Raw genomic sequence first — 25,043 nt, 5'->3', positions numbered from 1 at the left:
TCGTTTCGCAAACTTTTTCACTCACAAAATAAAACCTTACTTTCAACACTCATATCATAAATAGCTATTATAGTGAAAGTCATACAATAAACTGTGTTAATGAGTTATAACTATTTTAATGTATATCGTCCTGTAAATAGGCAATGATTTTCTTTCTATTCCTATTTTTTTTCTGTGAAACTTAATCTGTGTGAACTATTTACGTATCATTCTCCATCTAATTTAAAATTCAACAACTCCTGAACTTTTTCGTAAATAAAGCGGCTTCCTCACCGTTAATTATGTCTGGATTCTGTTCCAGCGGAAATCCTCGGAGAGAGGCGGGGCTCTTCACTTGATTGGCAGCGTGGGATGGGGAGACGGGGGCCCTGTTGGGGATCATCTCGCACGACTGGACCTCGTAGGCAGTCATGTCTTGCTCCCTCCGATTGACAGTCTGCGTGTTCAGATGCTGGAAAAGAGCAAAAGAATTATTCAAGCGAGCAGAAAAGTTCGGGAAAGTTGCTACACGTGTAATAGCTTGTGGCTGGATAATTGGACTTGGGAGTTCCCAAGGGTCTCGGTTCGGAGCTCCCGGTCATTAATATAATGGATAAATGTGGCCATGTTCAAATTTGGAGAACCGAATCAAGACCACTGTGGTTTCTGAAGGTATGAAATTTATGTTGGTGAATATCACAGTTATTTATCGAGAAAATGAGTATTTTGACTTATAATTCAAAACATAGAACTCATCTAGCGTTTCTACATAGGAGGATTTAACAAATTCAGGCCAGAAAGTAACTACTTTTTGGCATATATTAGTGCAAGTTTCCACAAAAAAGGTAAGTCTTACAGATATTTACTGTCTTTTTAACAGAAATCATTTTAGGTGATTCCCAAGAGGGGGATCTGGAATGTATCTGGGATAGAACGAACATATCTATAGAAGTGATCATGGAATCATGCTGTGTATGGAGCTACTATTTTCAACTGAAAGACGAATTTACGCAAGATGAGGGATTGACTATGAAATCGTCACTTTCACCAGTCATAGCCAACATATATATGGAGTGGTTTGAAATTGTGGCTATTGAAGAAGCCCACAAGAAACCTCAAGTCTGGTTGAGATACGTTGAAGACATATTCATAATATGGAATCATAAGAATACATAACTTGACATATTTCTGAAGCACATCAATAACGTTGAACCTTTCATCACCTTCACATTGAAGAAGGGAGTTCACATCGAATTGCGAATCTTGAACAAATTGGTGAAAATGATTGACACTGGAAAACATCTGTGTACCGGAAAACAGCTCACATGGGGCAGTATCTGAATCACGTATCCAACCGCCATCAATCTACTAAATGAGAAATATCAAAACTTTAGTACTTCCGGGATCTGTCATACCAAGGCAGGTTTCGAAAAGATCTTCAACGGAATGGTTACTCCAAAGTGATAGTGGAACAGACTTTGTCTGAAAGATAGCAAGATCCTCGCGAAGAAGAGACGCCGTCACAACCAGTGCTTGACCTTTCCTATGTCAGACGATTATCGTGGAGGATGAGAAGAATTGGATCCACATACAATATCAAAACCTACTTCAGAACCGGAAACACCATCCGTAGCAGCACCACGAAAACACCGGGCCAACAAACGCGAACGGTGATCCCAAGAATTGCTTTTACCGTATATCCTGTGAGTGCCGCAAATTATTTATCAGTGTCACTAAGAGACGATCGGAAGAATTGCTGATCATAAGAGAAACACACAGCGACAAGAAGCCAGCGAATAGCAGAGCATGTTTGGACTCATCAACATACCATCAAGTGATCCCAAGCCGAGATCATCAACAGGGAGGAACACTCGTTCAAAAGGAAGTTTAAAGAAGAAGCTTGAATGGCCTATAAATGGTCATTTCTCGCAGGAATAGTTCACTCATAACCCGAAGACTATTGTGGATACTATCAATCGAAACGTGGTGAATTTGGTTTTGTATGTTTTTCTTTTTGAATTTTCTGCTCATTTTTATTTTCATTCTTTTCAATTCCTTTCGCCCTTTGATCGATTTCATCTTTCATCTTAATCATAGAATTCAGTGACGGCTCGTGCATTGGAGAACAGGGAAGGCTTAAGTCATAAAGACTATATACACACAGAAAACCCATAAAACGTTCTACCACAATACCATCTTTGACATATCTAAAAACGATTGAAAGTTGTGATTTACAGGTAATATAGGTAGTTATAGCAAAAAAAGAAACACTTTCAATCTCCTTGCTTACATTTTTCTTAATATATATGCCACACTATTTATAAGCTCATTTTGGATGGTTTTTGAGGTGCCCGAAAAAACGCTACCGTTTAAAAAAGTGTCAAATTGTGAATCATATTTGCCCCATAACATTAAAAGTTCCTTGTAATTGCCGCGATTAATCAAATCTTCGGTTACATCGTGTCCGCGAAAAGCTAATTCTTGGGAACCCAAATAAATCGTAATATCAATAAGTCTTTTCAAATTCGACCGATTTTTCCTTACCTGATTATTAATAGAAATTATGGCCTCTTTTTGAGCTGTATCTGAAGCTATTGCTATATTTTTTTTGCTTAACAATTTTAATTTACAAGACGAAAATATATGCTCCTTAGATTTAAAATGTCTTTCTGTAGAATGAGGTTAATTTTTTAAACGGAGTATCCTATTTTAGACCACGTTTGGTATTCGGTTTGTACGGAAAGTAAAACACAGGGCCAACAAAAAAGTTTTTCTCATTTAATGAAGCCGGTCAACCAATCGCATTTATCATATCAATTAATATTAAATCCTCGATTTTGTCGATTACCTGACGCTTTAATTGAAATCAAATTTGGTTGAGGCTTTCCCAGAGTTTTAATAATGTAAAATTTATTATCACAAGATGAAGACTTAAAATTATTTGTCAGCAACCAATCGACTATATCGCCAGATTTTTTAATTTCGTCCAACTGAAGTGAAAACCTGAACCTTGAAATTGAAAGAAAACACTTTGAAAATATTACCAAAAAGTACTGCTATTATACAATACTGCCTGTTTTATACACAAATATTATCAAGAAACACTAACACGATTTACCGAAATATTTTTCAGTCCCAGTCCGCCACGGCATCCCGTCCGAATAATTGAATAAAAAACAAACGCAATCGTACACTAACGGAGACCAACTGGAGGCTAGCCTCCTCTAAAGCTATAATTTCTGCAAAGGAAATTACAAATCAGGACGTATGTCGCTGGTTGGATCGGTCTCGTGCAGCCTGTGTATTTTAAAGCGGTCGGAGGCTTGGCTCCCTTGCATCGTATGGCATTTATTATTTCGGGTTGATGGTTTATTCGTTATTCGTTCATGGGCGGTGCGTTTGAGTTTTGTTGATGCAGGATACAGTGTGGTACGTAATACGTAGTGAGTGATAGTGTTTTTTTCGGGCATATTATGTATTTATATCAAAAATAATGGTAAAGTAATGATACCCAAGCATTGTTAGAACAGAATAATCATAAATATTTGTCAATATCTTTCAATTTATCGTGATGAATAGCCTCACATTTTATGGGGAGGCTAAGACCCCCTTGCCTCCTCTGACGAGCCGCCGCTGATAGAATTGCATATTAGAGGGATAATATTAGACAATGGAACTCCGAACTAGTAATACTCATCATTCTGGGAATTGATGGAAAAACTCCAGTCCTGCAGTAGACAACTCACCTTCAACGAATCCGACAGGCTTTTGACACTCTCCCCCAGCTTTCCTCCATTATGCTGATACTGTATAACCATCTCTTCAGTCTTCTCCAACTTCCTTCTTCTGCTATCCCTTCTACGACACTTCACAATCATAACCGTCACCCCAACCAGTACGAGGAGTCCAAGAACCGAAAGGCCAACGACAGCACACAAAACATACTCCAAGGGAAAAGACACGATAATCACGATTGGGTTTTCTTTCAGGACGATCCGGATGGTGAAGTTCGCCTGAGCAGTTCCAGCGGGGTTGTCAGCATTGCAAACGAAGGTTCCATTGTCATCAGAGTTGGCGTTGTAGATGAACAGCTCGCTGCGTTTGTTTTCAGTGCCCTCTTCCACGTAGTAGATCAAGTGAACTCCAGGTGCCACCATGGTGTCGTTCCGTAGCATTTCTCCGTCCATCCACCAGGAAACACTGGCTTCAGGTACAGCATGGACGTGACAGAGCAGAGACACGTTTTTTCCTTCTCCCAGCTCTAGGTAGAAGGAAGTTGGCGACACTGAGGGGAGACACGCTAAATCTGAGGGAGCAATAGACTTGATGGGCTGCCTAGCTAGTCGTGGAGGTCCGGAGCAAACTGGGTCCACAGCTAGTAGGCTTTTGAAGCTTCTTAGCCACGCAGCTAAATCTGTCAAGTGACAGTCACACTCCCAAGGGTTCTTCTCGAGGTCTACGCCTTTGATGTAGTCTGGGATGGTTCTACGTCCAGGTATGGTCTTCAATTGATTGTTAGCGAGGAACAGCCACTCCAAGCTATGCATGCCTTGGAAAGCACCTTCTTCTACTTCCGTGAGCTTACAGTTGCTAAGTTCAAGATTGTTGAGCTGGCCTAGATACTCGAAAGAGGCCTTCTTCAGAGAAGTTATGGGGTTTGAGTTGAGCAGCAGCTTCATCAGCGAGGGACAGCCTAGAAAAGACCCACTGGGCACCGTCTCTAGGATGTTATCGGATAAATCTAGCTCCACCAGGTTGGTGAGTCCTTTGAAAGTATCGCGGTGGACGCTCTTGATGCGGCAGTTCGATAAATACACTCTTTGAAGGTTTACTAGCTGCTTCTTCAGAAACAGCTCCTTTCCGAGCTTGTTGAGTCTGTTTCCAGAAAAGTCAAGCACTTGTGTTTCCGGGTCAAGGCCTTCTGGTATTTCCGATAGATTTTTGTTTTCGCACTCTACCGTTTGTTTTCCGTTCTTCCACCTGCAGGCACAGAATTCGGAGCAGGCCGCGCTGCCTTCTTTTACGAGCTGGAGGACTAATACCGGGTACATCTGCCACAAAATTTGCATTTTGGTGGGCGGCTAGACGAGGGTCTTGTTTTTGTTGATATCGGCACATTGGGCCATCGCTGGAATCTGAAATTGAGGGAAATTGATATGAGATTCATTTTTAATATCAGAATGTATAGTTGAAGGGAGTTTTTGGCTTTGTACTACTACATCTTGATACAAAAAAATGTGGGAATCTTCCAAAGAAAGAAAAGAAGCAATTAATTTGAAAAGAAACTCTGTACATAGATGTGTAGATCATGCAAGGTAGTAAATTTCAGTTTGCTTCAGGAGGACAGAGAGTTTTTGGATTTCTATCACTCCAGAAATTAATCATTCCCTAAAATAAAAACACTTCAATTGAAAAAAATTCCTTTGGCTGGGATTTAATCAAATAAGTGAAGGAACGTCTTTGCGATGTCATCTATGACATTGCATTTGTTTCGAAAGAGTTTTTTTTCCGCACAATTCAATGCTTATATGGAAGTAGCTGTTTCAAAAGGGGTTTTTCTTCCTGTTAGTGCCTGAAAGTTTCTTTTCACATATAGTCTATGGGCATACTTGAAGACTGGCTATAAATCAAACAATCTGAATGAATAATTCATTCAGGCCTCTTTAAACTCCCTACACTGTAGGTTGATAGACTGACATATATCAGAAATCAACTACTTCCCTGGCTAATACCACGAAGGGCGTTGAAGGACGAAGGAGTCAAGAACTGAGTGTTTTTTTTTTGTTCTGTAAGAAGTTCTAACATCATGTACATGTCCTGGAAATAAAGTACAGGTATTTACGATAATCAACTTGAAATCACTGTCATACAACATTCAATTGACACACAACCCAATTATCTATATCGCATATGTTTCAGTGGTTCTGTTAATAGACACAACTACCGATACTAGAGTGATCACAATCCTGAATGGATCGAAAAAGCCCATATGCAAAATATTGAGAATTTCAACGTATGGGCCGGAATTATGAGTAATATGGTAAGTGGTCTTTTTTCAACGATGATAATTTTACTTTCGCCAACGTAACACAAGTCGAGTAATTCCATCAGCATAAAAACTGGGTTATCAGGATTCGATAAAATGAAGGTTCGTGAAGATTCCGTTGAGGAAGTTATTGAAGTGTTTGAGAAGATGGTAGTCGGTTGGCGAGAAATCTGAGCAGTATGGTGGCATAACTTCGACTTTCAATTCGTTTGATTTCAGAATGGTAATCTGTGAAACATGCGTACTGGCATTACCGTGGAGTAGAATTGAACCTCTTCTGTTCAGCAGTGTCGGCTGCTGCTGACACAATTCTTGGTTTGGTCAGTTTGCACAAAGTTGACATGAATCACACCAGTCGCTGACCATCATACAGTGACTATGTTTTTTTTAATGGGTTTTTGCCTCCGGAAAGTGCATGGATAGCTCACTGGTGTCCAGCCACTGTCCTGTACGTCTCCTATTGTAGAGAAACCACTATTGATGATCCGAAAAAAAAAAATTATATTTTTGGTTGCGTGACGATTTCTGTCTATCGTTCGTTCAATACGTTTTGAAGCATCAAAAACCGCAAGGGAGCTGACGCCCAATTCTTCCGCCATCCCACACACCGTTTGTGATGGGTCAGTCTCCATCAGGTTCCTGAAATCTTCGTCCTGAATAACTGTACGTCAATCACTTGGGGGATTAGTTTCGAAGCTGAAAACTCCGAAACGAAATATGGCTAACAAACACAATCATTGCCAAATGCCTGGTTGGTTTTTTGGACTGTTATGGCAGCTTCCAATTTGAATGCGAAGAGATAAATTGACGCAAAATCGCTATAATAGTAATCAGAAAATTAAAATTTGGGAAAACGAAATAAATATTTTTTCTCAAGTTTTCGAATAACTACAAATGTTCATTCGGTGGATGGCCTTCTGGAAAAATGTACTTTCCGAAAGTGAGGTTAATTTATTGACTCTGTTCAATTGGCAATGTATTTTCAACTATCCCACAAGAGACTAACAGCAGGCCAAGAGAAAAAAAAGCGTTTTTGTTGTGTTACAAACTATATTCAATTATCTTTCACAGTAATTTGGAACAGCGTTTATGTTGTGCCCTCGCTTAGATAAACAAACTGGTTGAGTTATTCAGAAACTCAAGTGGAAAACTCTTGGAAGCGTAGTATTGGCTGAAATAGCTGGTTGCAAACTCTTTGGAGGCTTGGGGTTGTATAATAAAATTGAATGGAAAGCTCAGTTCAAATGAGCTTGAATGTGGAAACAGGGTCTTGAGAGGAGCGCCTGGAAATCCAGCCTTTGTGTGAAGTCGATTGAATCTCATTTATACTGATGAATCCGCGTTATGAATCCTGGTAGACGACTCATTACAAGTACCAGTACTGTAATAACACGCAACAGGCATATATTGTATGATATTCTACTTCATTCTGTCTTTATAATATTTCATGAAAAAATTGAATTACTAATTTTATAAACAGTTTCAAATGATAGAACCAATTTCAGTTGAGCAAAATATATAAAAAATTATAATTGGGATTCTATTTTATTCTGTAATGATAATAATGAATCGTCTTTATTCATCTTTGAACACACATGTAAAGAAATAACAATAATATGTATTCAACAAACTTAACCATGGAAATACAATATTAATTTACAATTTTCCTGATTATCTCAGCTATGATTTCTACGATGAGTATAATTCTATTACATTGTAGAATAATTTTGCTGTCTGAGATCCTATCAAATTAATGAGTACCTTAAATTCATGAAGTGATTGACTGGTCATTATCCGTTCTGTAGATGCAGAGTTAGACATTTTTCCATCATATTGAGCTGATAATAGGGATTTCAACTTTTTTTTGAAGTTCATCAGAGTATATGGTACTGTAATGAATTGCCTACTTGGATAAAGTTGTTTGAGTGTATTATATGAACCTCCAATTTTTTTTCATTTACTGAATTTGGAAAATTAATAAATTTAACAAATAAAAAGATCTGAAGATGTGAAAAATGTTTATATATATATATATATATATATATATATATATATATATATATATATATATATATAGTTCTCAGGAGTAATTCTGGATTTACACGAGACCAATCTCAGAAATTTCCTCTGAACTTGTTCTAAAATGATGAAGCTTGTTTATGATGAGTATCAAACAGAAGATAAGTATTCAAGATGTGATCTTACCAGAATTTTTAGGCATTTGAAATCAATGAAATCTGAAGTGTATCTTCTTAGGAAGCCTAGCATTTCGAGAGAATCATTAACAGTGGCTGACATGTGGGGCTAAAATTGAGATGAGTTGTCTAGGAGTAAACCCAAGTCTTTTATTTCTGCAATATTACCGAGTGAAACTTGATTTATAGTATAATATAAGAGGAATTACATATATTGAGTTTCATACCATTGTCAAAATACTAACTGGATAGTTTATCCAGCTTGCTCTGAATTTCTACACAGTCGTCCGATGAATCGATTTTCTTGAAAACTTTCGAATAATCTGCGAAGGTTATAAATTCTGCATTAGGAAAGCAGTACTGAACATCATCCAGGAAGACATTAAACAGCAATGGTTCCAAATGGGATCCGTGAGGAACACCGAATGGAACTGAACTTCCAGAAGATTCAAATCCGTTGACCCAAGTTGTCTGAGTCATTATATTTCTGCTTTGAGAACGACTCGAGCACTTCGAACGTCACCGCATTGCCTTTGATGATATCTATCGCAGTATTAGACAAAATGTTAGACATAAAAACCTGCAGACTATGCGAAAAATCACGGAAAATAGCTTCGACACCGTTGTTTCAGGTCGTGAATGTTTACATAACTCACATCTGATTGATACTTCAATGGAAAACCAATATCTATGATGAGTTATGATTAGTCTCACCCAAAACGATTTTTGGAATGAAAAAAGCACAATTTGGAACTTTTCATACCCCGTCTTTGAGAAAAATAAATCAATTATGCAGTAGCCGAAATTCAAGATTACTCGAATTTCAAAGTTGAATAATCATCAAACAAAGATTAGTTTCCATTCAACAATTCCAAAACTTTTTTCCGAACAGTTTTAAGTTGATAATCTGGTCAGAACATGCTCAAATAATGTCACATATTTTCAAATAAACTTTGTATACATGCATTCTTCCACACCAAATATAGGAAGAAAATATATTACACTCCAACCCACTTTGCTATGTCTTCTGGGGAACAGAACTTTTCAGAGTTGGAAAACTTTTACATGTGTCGTTAACTAATCTTAATCAGCGAAAAAGTTGAAACTAAAACTACACCAAATCATGATTAATGTGTCCAGAAAGTTAACTGCTGCAAACAGTTGCGGAAACTGAAGAACTAGGTCACGATAGGTAATCAAAATATCAACTGGAGTTGTAGACTGTGCGGTTTTTTTCAATAAACATAAACACAAATTACCCTTGTCTCACAGAAAGAATAGAGGGATCTGGAAAGTAACACAAGATTCGGTTCCAAAGAATTGCGGCACCAATCATATGTTGACTTTGTTTTCTGATCCATTCACTGAAGTGGATGAATTCATTTTGATTTCCACACGGCAGAAAAATCTATGTAACAATAATACTGTGAAATTTTCCAATTCCCGAACTTTCTCAGAATAGCCCTCTCCGGTAAGTCTTGAAATTACTATCAGTTATTGCACAGTAATATGGATGCAACAGAGATAATGATGAATCAAAGTTTCAATGAAACGGGTACACAAACATTTTTATACAGACATCCATAATCAGAGTCTGGCACATTTGTGGGATTGGTCAACATTCTCGGAATGCCTTTTGCATGATTTTTCCTATTTTCCCAGGGTAACTAAAGAGCATGGTATTCGTTCCAGATCTTTATTTTTCTATGGAAATTCCTGCCTGATACCTATGTCTTGTGTGACAGTAAATTGTATGGTTTCATACAGCAAACTAGAAGCCTACGAATTCCATACGATGATAAACCACTGCTAGCTATGGTTCAACAAGTGGCGCATCAAAATAAACCTCTTCAGAACCCAAACCATCCTCTTCGTACGTAAAGAGAACCTCCAACTGCAAGAGTCGGTTACCTGGGGGTTACTTTCACGAGTACCCTCAACTGGGAGACCGAACTTAGAGAAACTCCTGACAGAGTCCGGAAAAGATCTCCCAGAAGCCCTGAGGGGTAAGCTCGGAAGATGCAACAGCAAGGCTCTTCTACATACATATTAAACATTCATAAGACCGATCCTGCATTATAAAGCCACCATCTACTGCACGCTCTCCCGCCGCATCCTAATAACCGAAAAAAGAAGCTCAGAAAATATCCATAGCCATCCATTCCGATACTCCCCCCAAGTTTTACGTAACACAGTGAATACTACCCCAATCAACCTTAGATTTCAGAAACTTCAGGGCCGTTATGCCACTAGAACCATGAATAGACGCCTCGTGGATGCCCCAGAAGGATTTTAAGGGAGAAGCTTCCGTTTCTCCCAGCCAGACTCCTGGAAGCAATGGAGGACCCGACGAATCAGATCCCGAACATCCTCGAGGAGTACTGGCGGACAGATAGTGGACAGATCACTTCAACCTCACCACATCGGGCCTAACAAACCGAACCCGCAAAAACGGACCATCGTCATGGACCCGGACACCCTAACATCTTCAATCAGACGTAAGGCTCTTTTCTGAATGGAATTCAGAAGTTTCAGGATGAAGCATCAAAAGTGGCTGAGGAGTGCGCAGTTTTTTGGTTCGGAAAAGGGTTCCAAACTTTTGAGAAGCACCCTTTGCAACTCCAGCGACATGATTGTGTCAAGACAAATTGGTAACCATTTGAACCTCCAACAAACTTATTGAAGCAGAAAGTGGAATTGTCTGTCCTGATATTATGATATCCGGTTGGAAGACATTTATCTTCTTAAAACAAAGCCATGCCTGGGTTATCTTAGCATTGAATTGGACCTGGTTACTTTCACCTCATTTCAAAATCACCTCTAGATTCTCATTAATAGACAGTGTCACCATTAAAGTGCGCACCATATGGGAAACTTTTTTTTCGAAAAGTTTCAATGGAGTTTAACTTCGGCACTTGTTTGTGCTTTAAATTTAACTTAAAATGATGCGGCCAACTGCGACCCACTGACGTTCAGTGTTTGTCAAATTCAAGTTTTTTTTTTTAAATTGCAAACGTGCATTTCTAGATCGAATTTAACAAAAAGTTACTTGAAAAAGTTGTGTCTACGGCAATTTTATATCCATATGCCAAATTTTATGCAACTAGGATAAAGTTAACGTTTTGCTTATTTTTGACAGATATCCCCTTTATTTTAAAAAAACAAGTTCGGTTGATTGTCATCAATTCATGTATACATAACAAACTCATCATGGAGTTTAACTTTTCTTATAAATTTTTACTCATACCGACATTTTTAGAGAGAAATTAAAAATATGCTATGAAAATTTTAACATGACTGGTGCAAAGTTTCAATCACTTGCCTATTTTCTTAAACAAACGTCAGTACCTTCAATTTTCAAGAAGCAGACACAACTCAAAAACTGCAATAAGTATTAATAAAATTACTAGAGTTGAAATTACAATAAAATTCCAATATTCAGTGTTTACAGATTATTTATAAACACTAACTAGGGCTGTAAGGATGCTTAATCACGTTGAATAAAATTTTTAAGTAGGTCTTGACAAACAAAATGCATGCTATGGTAGTGTTAAGTTGTTGATTCACGTGTCAAATTTTTAACAGTTATTGTTGCAATAATGTTGTCTCTTCAGGAAAGAATAGAAATTGTTTTAATATGTGGTGAGAATACACCATACCGGCAAGTAGCTAACATTTTTAATGAACGGCATCCAGGAAAAAATGTTCAACATACTACTGTGTCAAGGATAATGTCGAAATTCAGAGAAACAGGATCCGTAGCAAATCAATTTAAGAAAAAGCACACTCCAAGTAAATATGATGAGGAGGCCCAACTTAACATTTGTTTGAAAGTTATTGAACACGGACAAACGAGCATAACTGATATTATAAAAAATACCGATTACAAGAGAGGAAGTGTTAGAACAAATTTATTGAAGAATAAATGTTGGCCTCACAAGCCAAAATTTATTAACATATTAAAAGGACGAGATTTTGATGTCCGTTTGGAGTTTTCATTCTGGTTTCAAGGAGAGAGAGAGAAGAAAATGTAAAGTTTCCGTATAAAATTTTATGGACAGATGAGGCAACGTTCTCTTCAAATGGAACGGTAAGTTCTCAAAATTGCCGATGGTGGGCTCAAGAAAATCCCAATTTCACAGTTGAATGTGGTGATCAGTATCCCTTTAAAACTAATGTATGGTGTGGGATACTCAACGACCAAATAATTGGGCCATTTTTCTTCAGGGAAAATTTATCATCCGTAGGTTATCTCAACCTTTGAAATAATGAGGTTAGTGAAGTTTTAGATAATATGCCTTTGAATATCAAATACGACCTATGGTATCAGCTTGATGGCGCACCAATACAGTACACGGTTGCTGTAAAACAGTCCCTCCAACAAATGTTCAGAGGCAAAGTTATTGGACGTAACTGGGAACATTATTGGCCACCTAGATCACCCGACTTGACGCCTTTTATACTTCTTCTTGTGGGGTTACCTGCAACAAAAAGTGTACCGAAGTAGACCATTTACTGACATACAACATCTGGAAAATACCATTAGCGAGTGCTGTGTAAATATAAATCCCCGATTTATTAAAAATGCATTTACAGATGTCAGTAGAAGGACCATAATTTGTATTGAACGTGGAGGACGACATACTGAAATGTAGGCTTTAAGTGTTTGACAAACTCATTTAGATCCAATAAGTAGTTTTTTGTACCCATTTGTATTTTCTATAATATTATTGTTGTTTAAAATTTATAATAATAATAATAGTTCTATCGAAATTATTTGCATTTTTTTTAAGTTGCCTCTGCTTTTTCGAAATCAAAGGTTTGTTTAAGAAAATAGCCAAGTGATTGAAACTTTGCACCAGTCTTGTTAAAACTTTTATAGCAAATTTTTAATTTCTCTCTAAAAATGTCCGTATAAGTAAAGATGTATCAGAAAAGTTAAACTCCATGATGAGTTTGTTATGTATACATGAATTGATGACAATTAACCGAACTTGTTTTTTAAAATAAAGGGAATATCTGTCAAAACTAGGCAAAACGTTAATTTCATCCTAGTTGCCTAAAATTTGGCATATGGATATAAAATTGCCGTAGACACAACTTTTTCAAGTAACTTTCTGTTAAATTCGATCTAGAAATGCAATTTTTCAATAAAAAAAAAGTTGAATTTGACAAACACTGAACGTCAGTGGGTCGCAGTTGGCCGCATCATTTCAAGTTGAATTTAAAGCACAAACAAGTGCCGAAGTTAAACTCCATTGAAACTTTTCGAAAAAAGTTGAAGCCGGTGAAGATGTGCATCCGCAGCCAATGTTTTGGAATCCAAATCGAATGACTAACAAGTGTGCCCATAGAACTAGTTCCAGTAATCCACTGATGATGCCCGGTGAGTTGGCAAAACGTGCGTTTGAGGCAGAAAGTGCTGAGGCAGAAAGTGCTTTGATAGATAAATTTCCTTCCTGTAAAGTTTGAAAACCTCATCGTGATGGTAACCATCTTGCACCTGGCATAACAACGCCAGCCATTATATCAACTTGTCCAAACAATCATCAAGACTGAACTACACAAACTGTAAACTGTATTTCACTGTGCCGGAGCGCGTTCTAACTTGCAGAGTTAGAATGCGCTGTCTGTCTGTTTCTGACAAGAGGCCATTCCTGACTCATATAACGTAGGATTCCTGGCGATGAATGACTTCTGTAGAAATCGATACACACTCGAGGAAGGCATCGGGGAAATGTATGTTGTCTTTGACATGTCTTACGTCTCCTTCGATTTCCCTCGTTTAGCGTGATGGAAATTGCTCTTCGATATCGAGACATATATTGATGGATGCTGGGAGGTCGCCCTGCTGCTTCTTTGTGAGGGGAAATGATGGAGCCGAGAAGCAAAAAGCCGGTTCGTTCGATTGGGTATATTATTTTCACGGCCGGTTGAATATGAAATTTTCTTAGAAAGGTCTTGATAGCTATCTGTTATACTATATTCAATAGGTCTATGTGGAAACTGATATCTAAATATCAAACGATCGAAGTGGGTAAATGGTTGTGCCATGTGGTTGAAAATGTGATGTATTTTACAGTCGAGAGGAAGAACATGGAAAATAAATAACAAATGTTTTGATTACATTAAAAGGGTACGTTTTTAGAGGAGATTAATTTTTGGGAAAGAAAGTTCTCTCCTTCTATTTCTCCATCTTGATATAAAAATTGTAGAAATCTTCCAAAAAAAGAAATGAAATCGATTCCAAAAATTCACTCCGTACATCATTTTTTTGTATCAAGATGGCCAAAAACTTCCTTTTTCAAAACTTTGATACCAAAATGGAAATATTTATTTTTGATGTCGATAAATCATGTGATTTGTCTGAGTAATATGAAAAGTAACACAATGTCTGAAAGAAATTTCTTTGAATATGGAGAACATGATATTGATTGAAAGATAAAAAAATAAGCATGAAGAATGAGCAATAAAACTCTCTATTTTTTTCCACTTCTATTTGTAGCTAACTTTACAACAGTTTCGCCCTATAAGCACATTTTCAAACAATCACACTAAACTGAAATTAATTCATAATGTTAGCCCTTATACATCTACTGTACGTGATAACAGGGGTCCTTGACTTAATTGGGTACCTGAAATTTGTTTACTTGTGACAATGTGGATACGCAGATTACATCCGCAATGTTAATGCTAATGAATTTCTAAGGATTCCAAAGCTTGCTTGTATAGTCCAAAATTTCCGTATCTCTTAGATTCGGGAACTTGTGATTGGTTTCCAAGGAATGGTTTAAAAACTTTGAATCATTTTTACTTAGCCTGAAGGACATTTCATGATCAGCATACCGTTTTGAGAAATTGCAGCCACATAGTCATGCATAAACACTATTACACTCCGGACACTTAAGCTTATGAACTTCAGATTTTTCCGTCTTGTTCACTTTATCTTTGGCATCAAAAAATGAATTAGAATACCTGGCATGTGGTCTGGAAGGTACATCCACACTGGTTTTTCCGAAAAAAACCACAATTGTCTTTGTTCTTTCACGAAAATATGTTAGAGTTCCAAAATTCTTGTTTTCTGATTGTTTGACCTGAGATATTAATTTGTAAGTAAACTTGAGGCTTTGTTTTTCAATCAATTTCTGGATTGTGTCTGTGTTGAAACCATTATTATGTCCTATAATACAGGGTGTAACAAAATAAGTGTGAAACATTCAAGGAGGTAATTCCTCATCGAAAAAAAGATAGGATCTTTCATATAAAAAAAAATTCATTGAAGCATCCCTTGTTAAGATACAGACCCTTGAAGGGGGTACATAAAATTTGTATAACAATTTTTTTCACAAGCACTAAAAAAAGTTACAATATTAAAATCAATCTGACGTTCTGTACTAACAAAAAGACAGCCAGAAATTCATTTGGTTTACCCCATGGTTGTGAGGGGTGGAAAACGCAGCCCTTAAAATTTATTTCCAATGTAACTTTTTGTCTCATCATTTGTTCACCATTCAAAAATGGCGATAGCGTGTTTCATTCCAAACAAAAAATGTCTCTTGGGTTTTTTGCCCAAAATAAACCAGTTCGCAGCAAAATATTATTTTACGAACAACTACAGAGATACATCGTCATGAACGGCAGCATCCTTCACATAGAATATTTGCTCGACTCCATCAACGATAACGAGAATATGGTTCATTCGACAAAAGAACGCAGGATTCTGGTCGCCATCAAGAAGTACGAACACCACAGCTTGAGGAAGCAGTACTTAATTTGATTGAAGAACAACCTACTACTACTACTACTACTAGAAATATTGCTTTCCAGCTAAATGTTGATCATATGACAGTATTTCGAATTTTGAAGGAACAACTCTTATTCTCTTACCATCTGCAACGAGTACAGGCACTGTTACCGCGAGACTTTCCGAACCGTCTTGAAATTTGCAATTGGATGCTGGAAATGACCAGAAGAAATTGTGACTTTCTGAAGGCGATAGAATTCACAGACGAATGTTGTTCTTCTCGGGACCAGATTATGAATTTTCATAATAACCACATATGGGCTGATGAAAATCCTCACGCTATTGTCGAAACTAACCATCAAGAAAAGTTTTCTCAAAACGTGTGGCTCGGAGTTTTTGGGAATGATTTAATTGAGCCTCATTCTCTACCTCCTCAATTGAATGGTGAGGCATACGTTCAATTTTTAAGAGAAGTGCATTCGGTACTGTTGGAGGAAGTTCCTTTGGGCGTCAGAAGGGATATGTTTTTTATGCATGATGGGGCTCACGCCCATTTTAGTCAAGTAGCACATCAGCATTCAACTGAAACATATGCAAATCAGTGAAATCAGTGGATAGGTCGAGGAGGACCACAGAACTGGCCCGCTCAATCCCCGGATCTCAATCCTCTCGATTTCTCTATTTGGAGCCATTTACAGTATTTGGTTCATCGTACTCCTCTTCGTGATGTAGAGGACTTAAGAAATCGCATCATCGATGCGTGCAGGGTAATCAGAGAGATTTCAGGAATATTTGAGCGGATACGTGGCTCAATGCGCCGACGTCTAGACGCATGCGTAATGTCTGAAGGTAGACATATTAAACATTTACTGTGATTTCTACGTGTTGTGTATTTTGTTATTATTAAATTAGTTTTGTTTATTACCCTTTAATCGTTTAATGTAGGTACTAACTACAAAATAACAATAATTCCAGTTCGCATTTATGACGATGTATCTCTATAGTTGTTCGTAAAATAATTTTTTGCTGCTGGTTTATTTTGGGCAAAAAACCCAGGAGACATTTTTTGTTCAGAATGAAACAGGCTATCGGAAATAAATTTTCAAATGGTAAACAAATAATAAGACAAACAGTTACATCGGAAATAAATTTTAGGAGTTGCGTTTTCCACCCCTTACAACCATGGGGTAAACCAAATAAATTTCTGGCTGAGTGTTTTTTGGTAGTACAAAACGTCAGGTCAATTTCAATATTGTAACTTTTTCAGTGCTTGTGAAAAAAATTGTTATACAAATTTTATGTACCCCCTTTGAGGGACTGTATCTTAACAAGGGATGCTCCAATGAAGTTTCTTCATATGAAAAATCCTATCTTTTTTTCGATGAGGAGGCCAGAACTGCTTATTTCGCTCTGATTGAATCCCACATGAGATATGGAATCGCCTTCTGGGGTGTTTGTAGTACCTACTTATTTGATAGTGTGTTTATTCTGCAAAAAAGAGCATATATATATACATATATATATATATATATATATATATATATATATATATATATATATATATATATATATATATATAAATAGATAAGTACTCTTTGATCATTCCCATATTGATTTCAATTTAAGAGCCACCGGTATACAGCTGTTTCAGCCTATTGGGGATGATCAAAGAGTACTTATCTATTTATTTTTTGATTTTCATGGAATTATTTTCCAGCAGCTTGACTGCATTAACCTTTCTAGATTTTATATATATATATATATATATATATATATATATATATATATATATATATATATATATATATATATATATATATATATATATATATATATATATATATATACAAATATGAAAGTTATTGAGTGTCTTGATATAGAAACAGAAGTTAATATCGGACATAGCACTCATGAAAGTGGCAAACCATAGACACGTGTTTCGGGCTTTTGGCCCATCATCAGTATGGTGCAGCCAAGTGTAAGGATGGGCAACACTTGGTTACCAAAAGATAGAAATACAAATGCAAGGAGCCACCAATAGGAGCCAACCGCACATTTGTGGTTTCAGTTGATAGATCTCGTGTTCACAAGAAAACTATCAAAATCACCACGGAGGCAGCTATAGCTACCTGCGTGACATTCGGGTCCAGGAAATTATACAAATATGAAATTTATTGAGTGTCTTGATATAAAAACAGAAGTTAATATAATATCCATCGTCTTTGGGTTCATAGGTCATTCGAGTGCTTTCACCTATCCTCTCTTTCTTCTCTTCGCTTCACCGTGTGAGCTCATCTTCCAATTGAGGTTGAGGATTTATTTTTCTCCTATAGATGCTTTCACAAAAAGTGATCAAGTGATTTGGCACATTTGATTCCACCAAGAGCGATACATAGTGAAATTTCTCAGGTACTATGTCTATACTGTGGAATGTCATCGACATATCTATACCAATGAAAAAAAATTCCAACGAGCGGGTCATCAAGTATCGGCCAGTTCCTTTCGAAATTCAATATCGGAAATGTACAACATGAATGTTCATGAAATAATATCGAAACACAACGAGTTGAAACACAAGAATTCTATCAATAATTCCCTTCCTTTCATCGAATTCCAAATCCAAAATCATATTTCACCGGACTACTCGTATTTGCGTCCGATGTTAGCTCTGAGACAACAAATCAGAGAGATGTCAAACTTGTTCAAACAAACTGCACTCCAGTCATATTGGAAGTATTTCCAAGCCCGAATAAATAAGAATCCGGAGAAATCTGTCGATCGCTCGTTTATTGCTTATCCAATAAGGGTTGTTTGCACAATAGACAACTTTGGGGAAAGTCCCCAGGAACTGGAAATAGTATTAGAGGGATGTCGCCTGGGGATCCAGAAATTCGTAGAATTACTTTCCTTGGAACCACACGTTCTGTCGCGATTTGTTGATTATTTCTTCGTTTCACGTAGAGGACTTGAGTATGTCTATTTTGAGATGTAAGGTGATAACTGTAATGAACATCAAGACTCGGTTTTGGGACCTATTCTCTCTATTTTACACCTGAATGATTTGAATGACTTCCCAGTTCATCTTTGAAATGTACGCAGATGATACGTCACTGATCATTTCAGATGAATCAGACAAACTTCTGTTAAGGATTGGTTCAGTGCAAACCTCCTGAACATGGAAAAAACGAAATCCATTAGATTCCATAATCGTCAAAAAAGCTGTTTCGATGTGATAATATCAACAGAAACTTGCGTTAATAAAGAAATTGTTCAACAAGTCAGGCCTTGAAGTGGATGAGTGTCTCACATGGAACAATCACTGTCGAACACTACAATCCAAATTGAACTTCTCAATTCAGAAATCTCAAACTCGTCCCTGACGAGAAACAACCCCTAAAATTATATCATGCTCAAATTTATTCCAGACTAAGATACGGGGTGCGCTTCTGGGGCCTATCCACCTCATCATCAGATATTTTTATTGCAGAGAAGCGCACAATCCGTACTATAGTTGGGGTTTCAAAACGCTCATCCTTACGCTTCCATCACTGTTAGTTTTTGAATTCCGCACATACGTAAAAAAAATCATAGGAAATTCACACCGAACAACTTCAGATACGAATACAAAACACGCCAACAAGACCATTTTAAATTTCTTTCAATTTTACAAAGATTCATTATAATTCTACTACTACTCCCGGGATTTACAATTCATTTTCCGACGAAATAGAAAAGTGTCAAACACTATTGTTTCAGAAAGAAATTGAAAGACTTCCTAGAGAGAAAGTGTTTCTATCCTGTAATTGGATTTTCACAAATTTAACATGTTATCTGCTCATTCCTTTCTTTGTCTTTCTGATGTCATTGTTTCAGCCTCAAATTATTTGTGTGTTCAATTTTATTTTATTTTACTAACTTGTATTGACGAATCCAATGCAATTTTTAATTGTCAAATTGAAAATGAAACATAATTATCATTATTTTTTCACCGTAATGTGTGCGCTGGTCAAGCCCTATCCCCCGAAGCCCCGATACATTCGGGAGGGTGCGCCAGCATTATCAACCAATGACCACTCCTCACACCGTGGGGTAAGTGATAATTGGGTCCATGAATCATGTGCCCTAAGCAAGCGCAGTGAGCCAAGAATGACAGCCTTCTGCATCTGTGCGACTAAGATTTCTGCCTTAGTGCGGCAAGCCGGTATGATTTTAAGATTCGAGAGTAGGCAGGCCCTGCACCTTGTGTCAGGAACCTCTATACCCATCACGCGACTGCGGTAGACTGAGGTGTTGAAGACACCATTCTGGCAAGCCATGATGAACTCCTCAGTTTCCGACTTCAGCCCACTCGACCTGAGGAAAACGAAAGTCAGGCGCTTTGATAAGCCAAGATCTTCAATATTATTGAAGAAGACCCCATGCATTGGCTTATCCTTGTGTATCCGCAGTGTTCCGTTGTGTTATTATTATTATTATAACTACCAGATTAGAAGGTCAATGGAGGCGATACTGTAAACTTTATTTAGATTACGGTTCAACTACTTTGAAGTCGATTCTATACCAGGAGATACTTTAATTCTGGGAGTTGATGCCACTCCTTCGCGAATTGAAAAATATTTCATTCGAGTCTAGTATTGAAAAGACTGATGAGTAAATTTTGTTTTTTTGTTTTTTCTGAAAGTCAATAATATCAGAAATACGCGACGGACTGTGGCTGCTCATTGTTTTAAGGTTCAACTCCCAACAACTCAAATTTCACTGTTTGAGAACTCTTTCATTTGGAAAACGGCGTTCATGAGGAATCAACTTCTTGGAAACTTTTTTCCAAATGGATTTAATCTCCAGTGATTCAAATCCAATGTGAATTACTACTATCACACAGGCACCGCTTTCAGAACACCTCAAAAATTTTCCTTCAGTGCTTGTGTTCTGTCTTTGGATAAAACTACCATCAGAAGTAAGCGAGCTATATTGGAACTAATGTTGGTCCTCATATTTTAATTCAACAACTTCAGTTAATGATTGTTACTAATACCCTGTTATTCACTTGATCATTCACTTGTTATATTCTCCATCTGGAACTTAATTGAAAGCTTTTCATTTCCAGCCTTGCATAAATCTGGATTTGTGGAAAATAGGATTCCTTGTGTTTCATCCTAATTCAGTTTCGAATTGTTAACGGTGAACCAGTATTTAGAGGCTTTTGAGAGTTTAGTAATGACAGATCACAATTGAACATCTCAGAGTATTCCTGAATTTGCCTTTTCTGTATGGCATTTCTCATAACAAAAACCTTTCATTTTTGATTTGATATACGAGGATGACACTTTCGTAATATGGAACTATGAGAATGCAAAACTAGACACTTTCCTGAAGCACATCAACAGCATACTAGTAATTCCATGATTACTTGTATTGGTAAGTTTGTTCTATCTTTCAGGTCCCCATCTTCGATATAGCTTCTTCTGTATGCTTCTTCGACAGGAACGTTGGTGTAGAGGCTTTCCACGTCGAAAGTGATCAGTTGATCCTGCTCTTTGCCCTCGATTTCCCCTAGTAGTTCAACAAAATTCCTGGAATTGTTCACAATAGATGATGTTTTTTCTTGCAGTGGTTTGATTATTGGCAGTAAAAATCTGGACAAATACTGAGTGACTGAATCTCTGGAGCTAATGATCGGTTTTAGCGGAACATCCTTCTTGTAGATTTTGGGTAGTCCATACAAGTGAGGGGGCATTTTGTGATGCGGTGTTAGCGACGATCTCTCTTTTTCCGAAAAATATACTTGTTGTTTTTTCAAAGTCTGGTACAGCTTCCTTTAAATTGATGTAGTAGGGTCTTTTACGATCTTCATGTATTTTTCTTTCTGAAGCACCTCTTCGATCTTCAGTTATCACCCAAAGACGATTGTGGATTCTAACAATCGAAACATCGTGAAGTAACTTGGTTTGTAATCATTTAATTTTATATTTTCATTTTCATTTCTTGTTAATAGTTTTTGAATTTTTTTAGCTCGTGTTATTAGTTCAATTTTTTGTTTTTTTTTCTTGGTTGATGCCTGTATATTATTCCATTGTAATTTCAGTTTCTGCATTATTGAAATTGTTTTTTCGGCTAATCTTTTCAGTTTTTTACAGAGTTTTTCAGGAATATCAAATCAATTTATATCATATTAGATAATGAAAGTTCGAACTGATGAAATACACCACGAAACATTGTTAACCACCTTCAAACAAAACATCATTTCGAGAAGCTGATTTCAACTATATTGAAATCTACAGGAATATACAGGGTGTCTCATAAAAAATAGTTTTCCATCAAATGTCTCATATGAAAATAATGAGTTTTTACACCATTGAATTACATGTAAGAAAGTGCCCTGAAAATGTTTTCATAGAAACAAGAAATTATGACTCGAAAAAAGTAACAGTAACTTTTCCAAAATGCACATTTTCGAAAAACATGCTATAACTCAGAAATGATGATAGATATTGATATGCGGTTTTCGCCACTGATTTTGTCATAAAATTCGATTCTCAGACACAGCCATCTGTTTTCATCTATCCATCTATCCAGTTCTTTTGAAAGTTTCCAATTTGGCCCACTTTGTACAATAGTAATATTCCACCATGCTCCTAAACACCTCACACTGATTCACCCGCACAGGAGTCGAGTGTTTACTCGATCCGTCCAAGGATTTACATCTCCCGATCTGCATTTGCATTTCATTTTGAAATAAATCTTCCGCCAGAGGCGGCCTCATAACACGATTCCGTAGATTGCTCTGCACCAGAAATCGATTGCTTATTTGTTATGGGAATCGAAGCGTAACGATTGAGTTTCGGAACATCCAATCTCATCTCGACCCCCGGAATAATACAAATATTGAAAGCAGTGTCTTCCGGGCTCTGGTTAGAAAAAGGGGTTGATGTCCTTTGCATTTTGGATTTGGTATTGGGTTGACGTCAATTGCGGTATTCGTATTGTGATGTTTGTGAATCATCAAAATGAATCAACCACTAAAATTCTCAACACAACTTGTATCCATAAACACTTCATTGTCAGATTTTCACTAAACAATTTCACCAAAACGCAACACCTATTACGCTGTTAAATAATTCCTTCAGGCATAACTATACTAACTTAAATCTACATATTCAATGCTCCATGAATATTTTCACAATTTGAAGTATCTGAATTTCAAGTACCTGAGTTTTATCTTCTCGATTAATGTTGAAAGTCAGTACCTGGGTTAGAGAATAAATCAATGAGCATTCACATAAGAGAAAGTGTAATGAATGGAATATGAAATGAATGACATGTGGTTTAGGCTACCTATCGAGCGCGTCCCCATGTGGCGGATATGGGAACGGCCAGGGGACTGGAGGCCCTATCCGGGAAGTCAATGTGGCCTCACGGACGGGGTCGTTGGCCTCCTGGTCAATGGCAGAAATAAGTAGGGTGAGGGGAACTAAAACTCCCCAAAAGCCCTCCAAAACATGCCACCGTGGACCAGTCTACCCAAGCTAAGGTATACGGAATCGTGCCGACAGCTGAATGGCCGCAGGGTTATATGCGGTCACGAACGATCCTCTTGGGGAACTGGGCGGAACCTCATTATAATCAGCCTCTCTCTGGTAATGTGATACTCTGCCAGAGGTGACCAACTCTTCCCTTGCTACTCGTGGGAACACATATGAATGAAACAAACACAGAATGTGTTTTCACCTCCTCAAAAGTGCATTGAGGTACTTTCAACACCCCTCTTCGTCGACGTCAACGACTACCCTTCTAGTCATTGACGATATCTGCAAGAACTAACAGGTATGCTAGAGAACTTACGTCAATTCATTATTCTTGGGGGTACATCTACGCCTTTTTCCAACTCTTTACGCATCGACGTCACCCCTACAGCTAGGGGTGGAGATAACTCGTTGACTGGATCTGGAACCGCTGTTGGATAACTACTTTTTGGATCGTTTCTTCTCATTTAGACCGCCTCTTTAACTTTCTCAACATGATCTGCATAGTTTTTGTATTTATTGATTTTATAATTGTATGCTTCTGTTCCTATTTCTAGGATATCTTTTATTTTTTTGGAGTAAATGAAGCTTATTATGTATGAAATTCTCATATATGAATGAAATTCTCAGAGCTTATGTATTATGTAATCACCAGTTTCCACATCTGAAAAATATTCAGTGATGGGTAATTAATCCAGTAAATGATCCAAATTCTGACATCTATTGATTTCTCAACATTCTGAAAGATTGAGTCTCAAACGTTCCTTTTCTAAATGTAAAACGTCATTGATTGAACCATTTCCTTCTGATGAATTATACTTTACAAGTGTGGAATCGGTCTTTCCATTCAAGGAACTACTTTTATGTTCTGTAGGTCTCCTCATTTGGCCAATATAAAGTGTTGGAAAAGAGCCAAAAGTCAACTTATATTCTCCTGATTTATACTAGACTGAAAGTTTGTCTTTATTGTTTTCAATGAATTTGCTTGAATAATTGTTTGTTCTGCAAGCTAGGTCCAAGCATTCCTTTGAAAAACCGGGAGATATTGTTGGTGAGTTCACCAAAATATGACAATATCCTATAGCGCCCTCTATCGTTTCTAGAAGTTGGGTAGACATAGTACATGGCTTGTTTTCGTAGTTTTTTGACAGAATAGAGTCGATAATATCTACTTTGTGACCGTTTTTGACAGCGATTTGTTTGATGAAACTTAGCTCTCTCTGGAAATTATTTTCCGACAGTGGGATATTCAAGAGTCTGCGAACCAAAGTATTGAATGCAGCTATTTTATGCTGGTAGGAGTGTGTGGAAGAATTATGCATGGCAATGTTTGTACAATATTGTTTGTGGAACATTGCAAAATCATGTCTCTTCTTAATTTTCGTAATAGTCGAGTCAAGGTAATTTATTGAGTTAGTTACTTCTCTTTCAGTGGTAAATTTATTCGAAGGGTGAATGAAACTGACATATTCGACAAAATAACCTAGCTGCCTAGCAAACCAGTACCTAGAACAGACTAAGATATTATCCAGGTATCTGTACCAGCACAAAAACTG

General features: G+C 37.2%; 1 protein-coding gene across 1 annotated transcript in view; it reads right to left on the bottom strand.

Moving 5' to 3' along the window:
- The window catches only part of LOC111510149 (uncharacterized), a 52,880-nt gene that overhangs the window by 19,812 nt on the left and 8,025 nt on the right, over window positions 1-25,043 (bottom strand). Inside the window, exons 2-3 of the mRNA XM_074181470.1 lie at window positions 3,726-5,114; window positions 274-451 (exon numbers count right to left, since the gene is read on the bottom strand). Coding sequence (XP_074037571.1) covers window positions 274-451; window positions 3,726-5,048 — 1,501 coding nt within the window. The 5' untranslated portion in view covers window positions 5,049-5,114. The remainder of the gene's footprint in view (window positions 1-273; window positions 452-3,725; window positions 5,115-25,043) is intronic.

This window comes from Leptinotarsa decemlineata, unplaced genomic scaffold (genome assembly GCF_025532065.1).
Source record: "Leptinotarsa decemlineata unplaced genomic scaffold, Ldec_3_MD MMD2_tig00026314_RagTag_RagTag, whole genome shotgun sequence".
Classification (NCBI taxonomy): Eukaryota; Metazoa; Arthropoda; class Insecta; order Coleoptera; family Chrysomelidae; genus Leptinotarsa; species Leptinotarsa decemlineata.
This window is presented reverse-complemented; position numbering and strand designations above follow the sequence as displayed.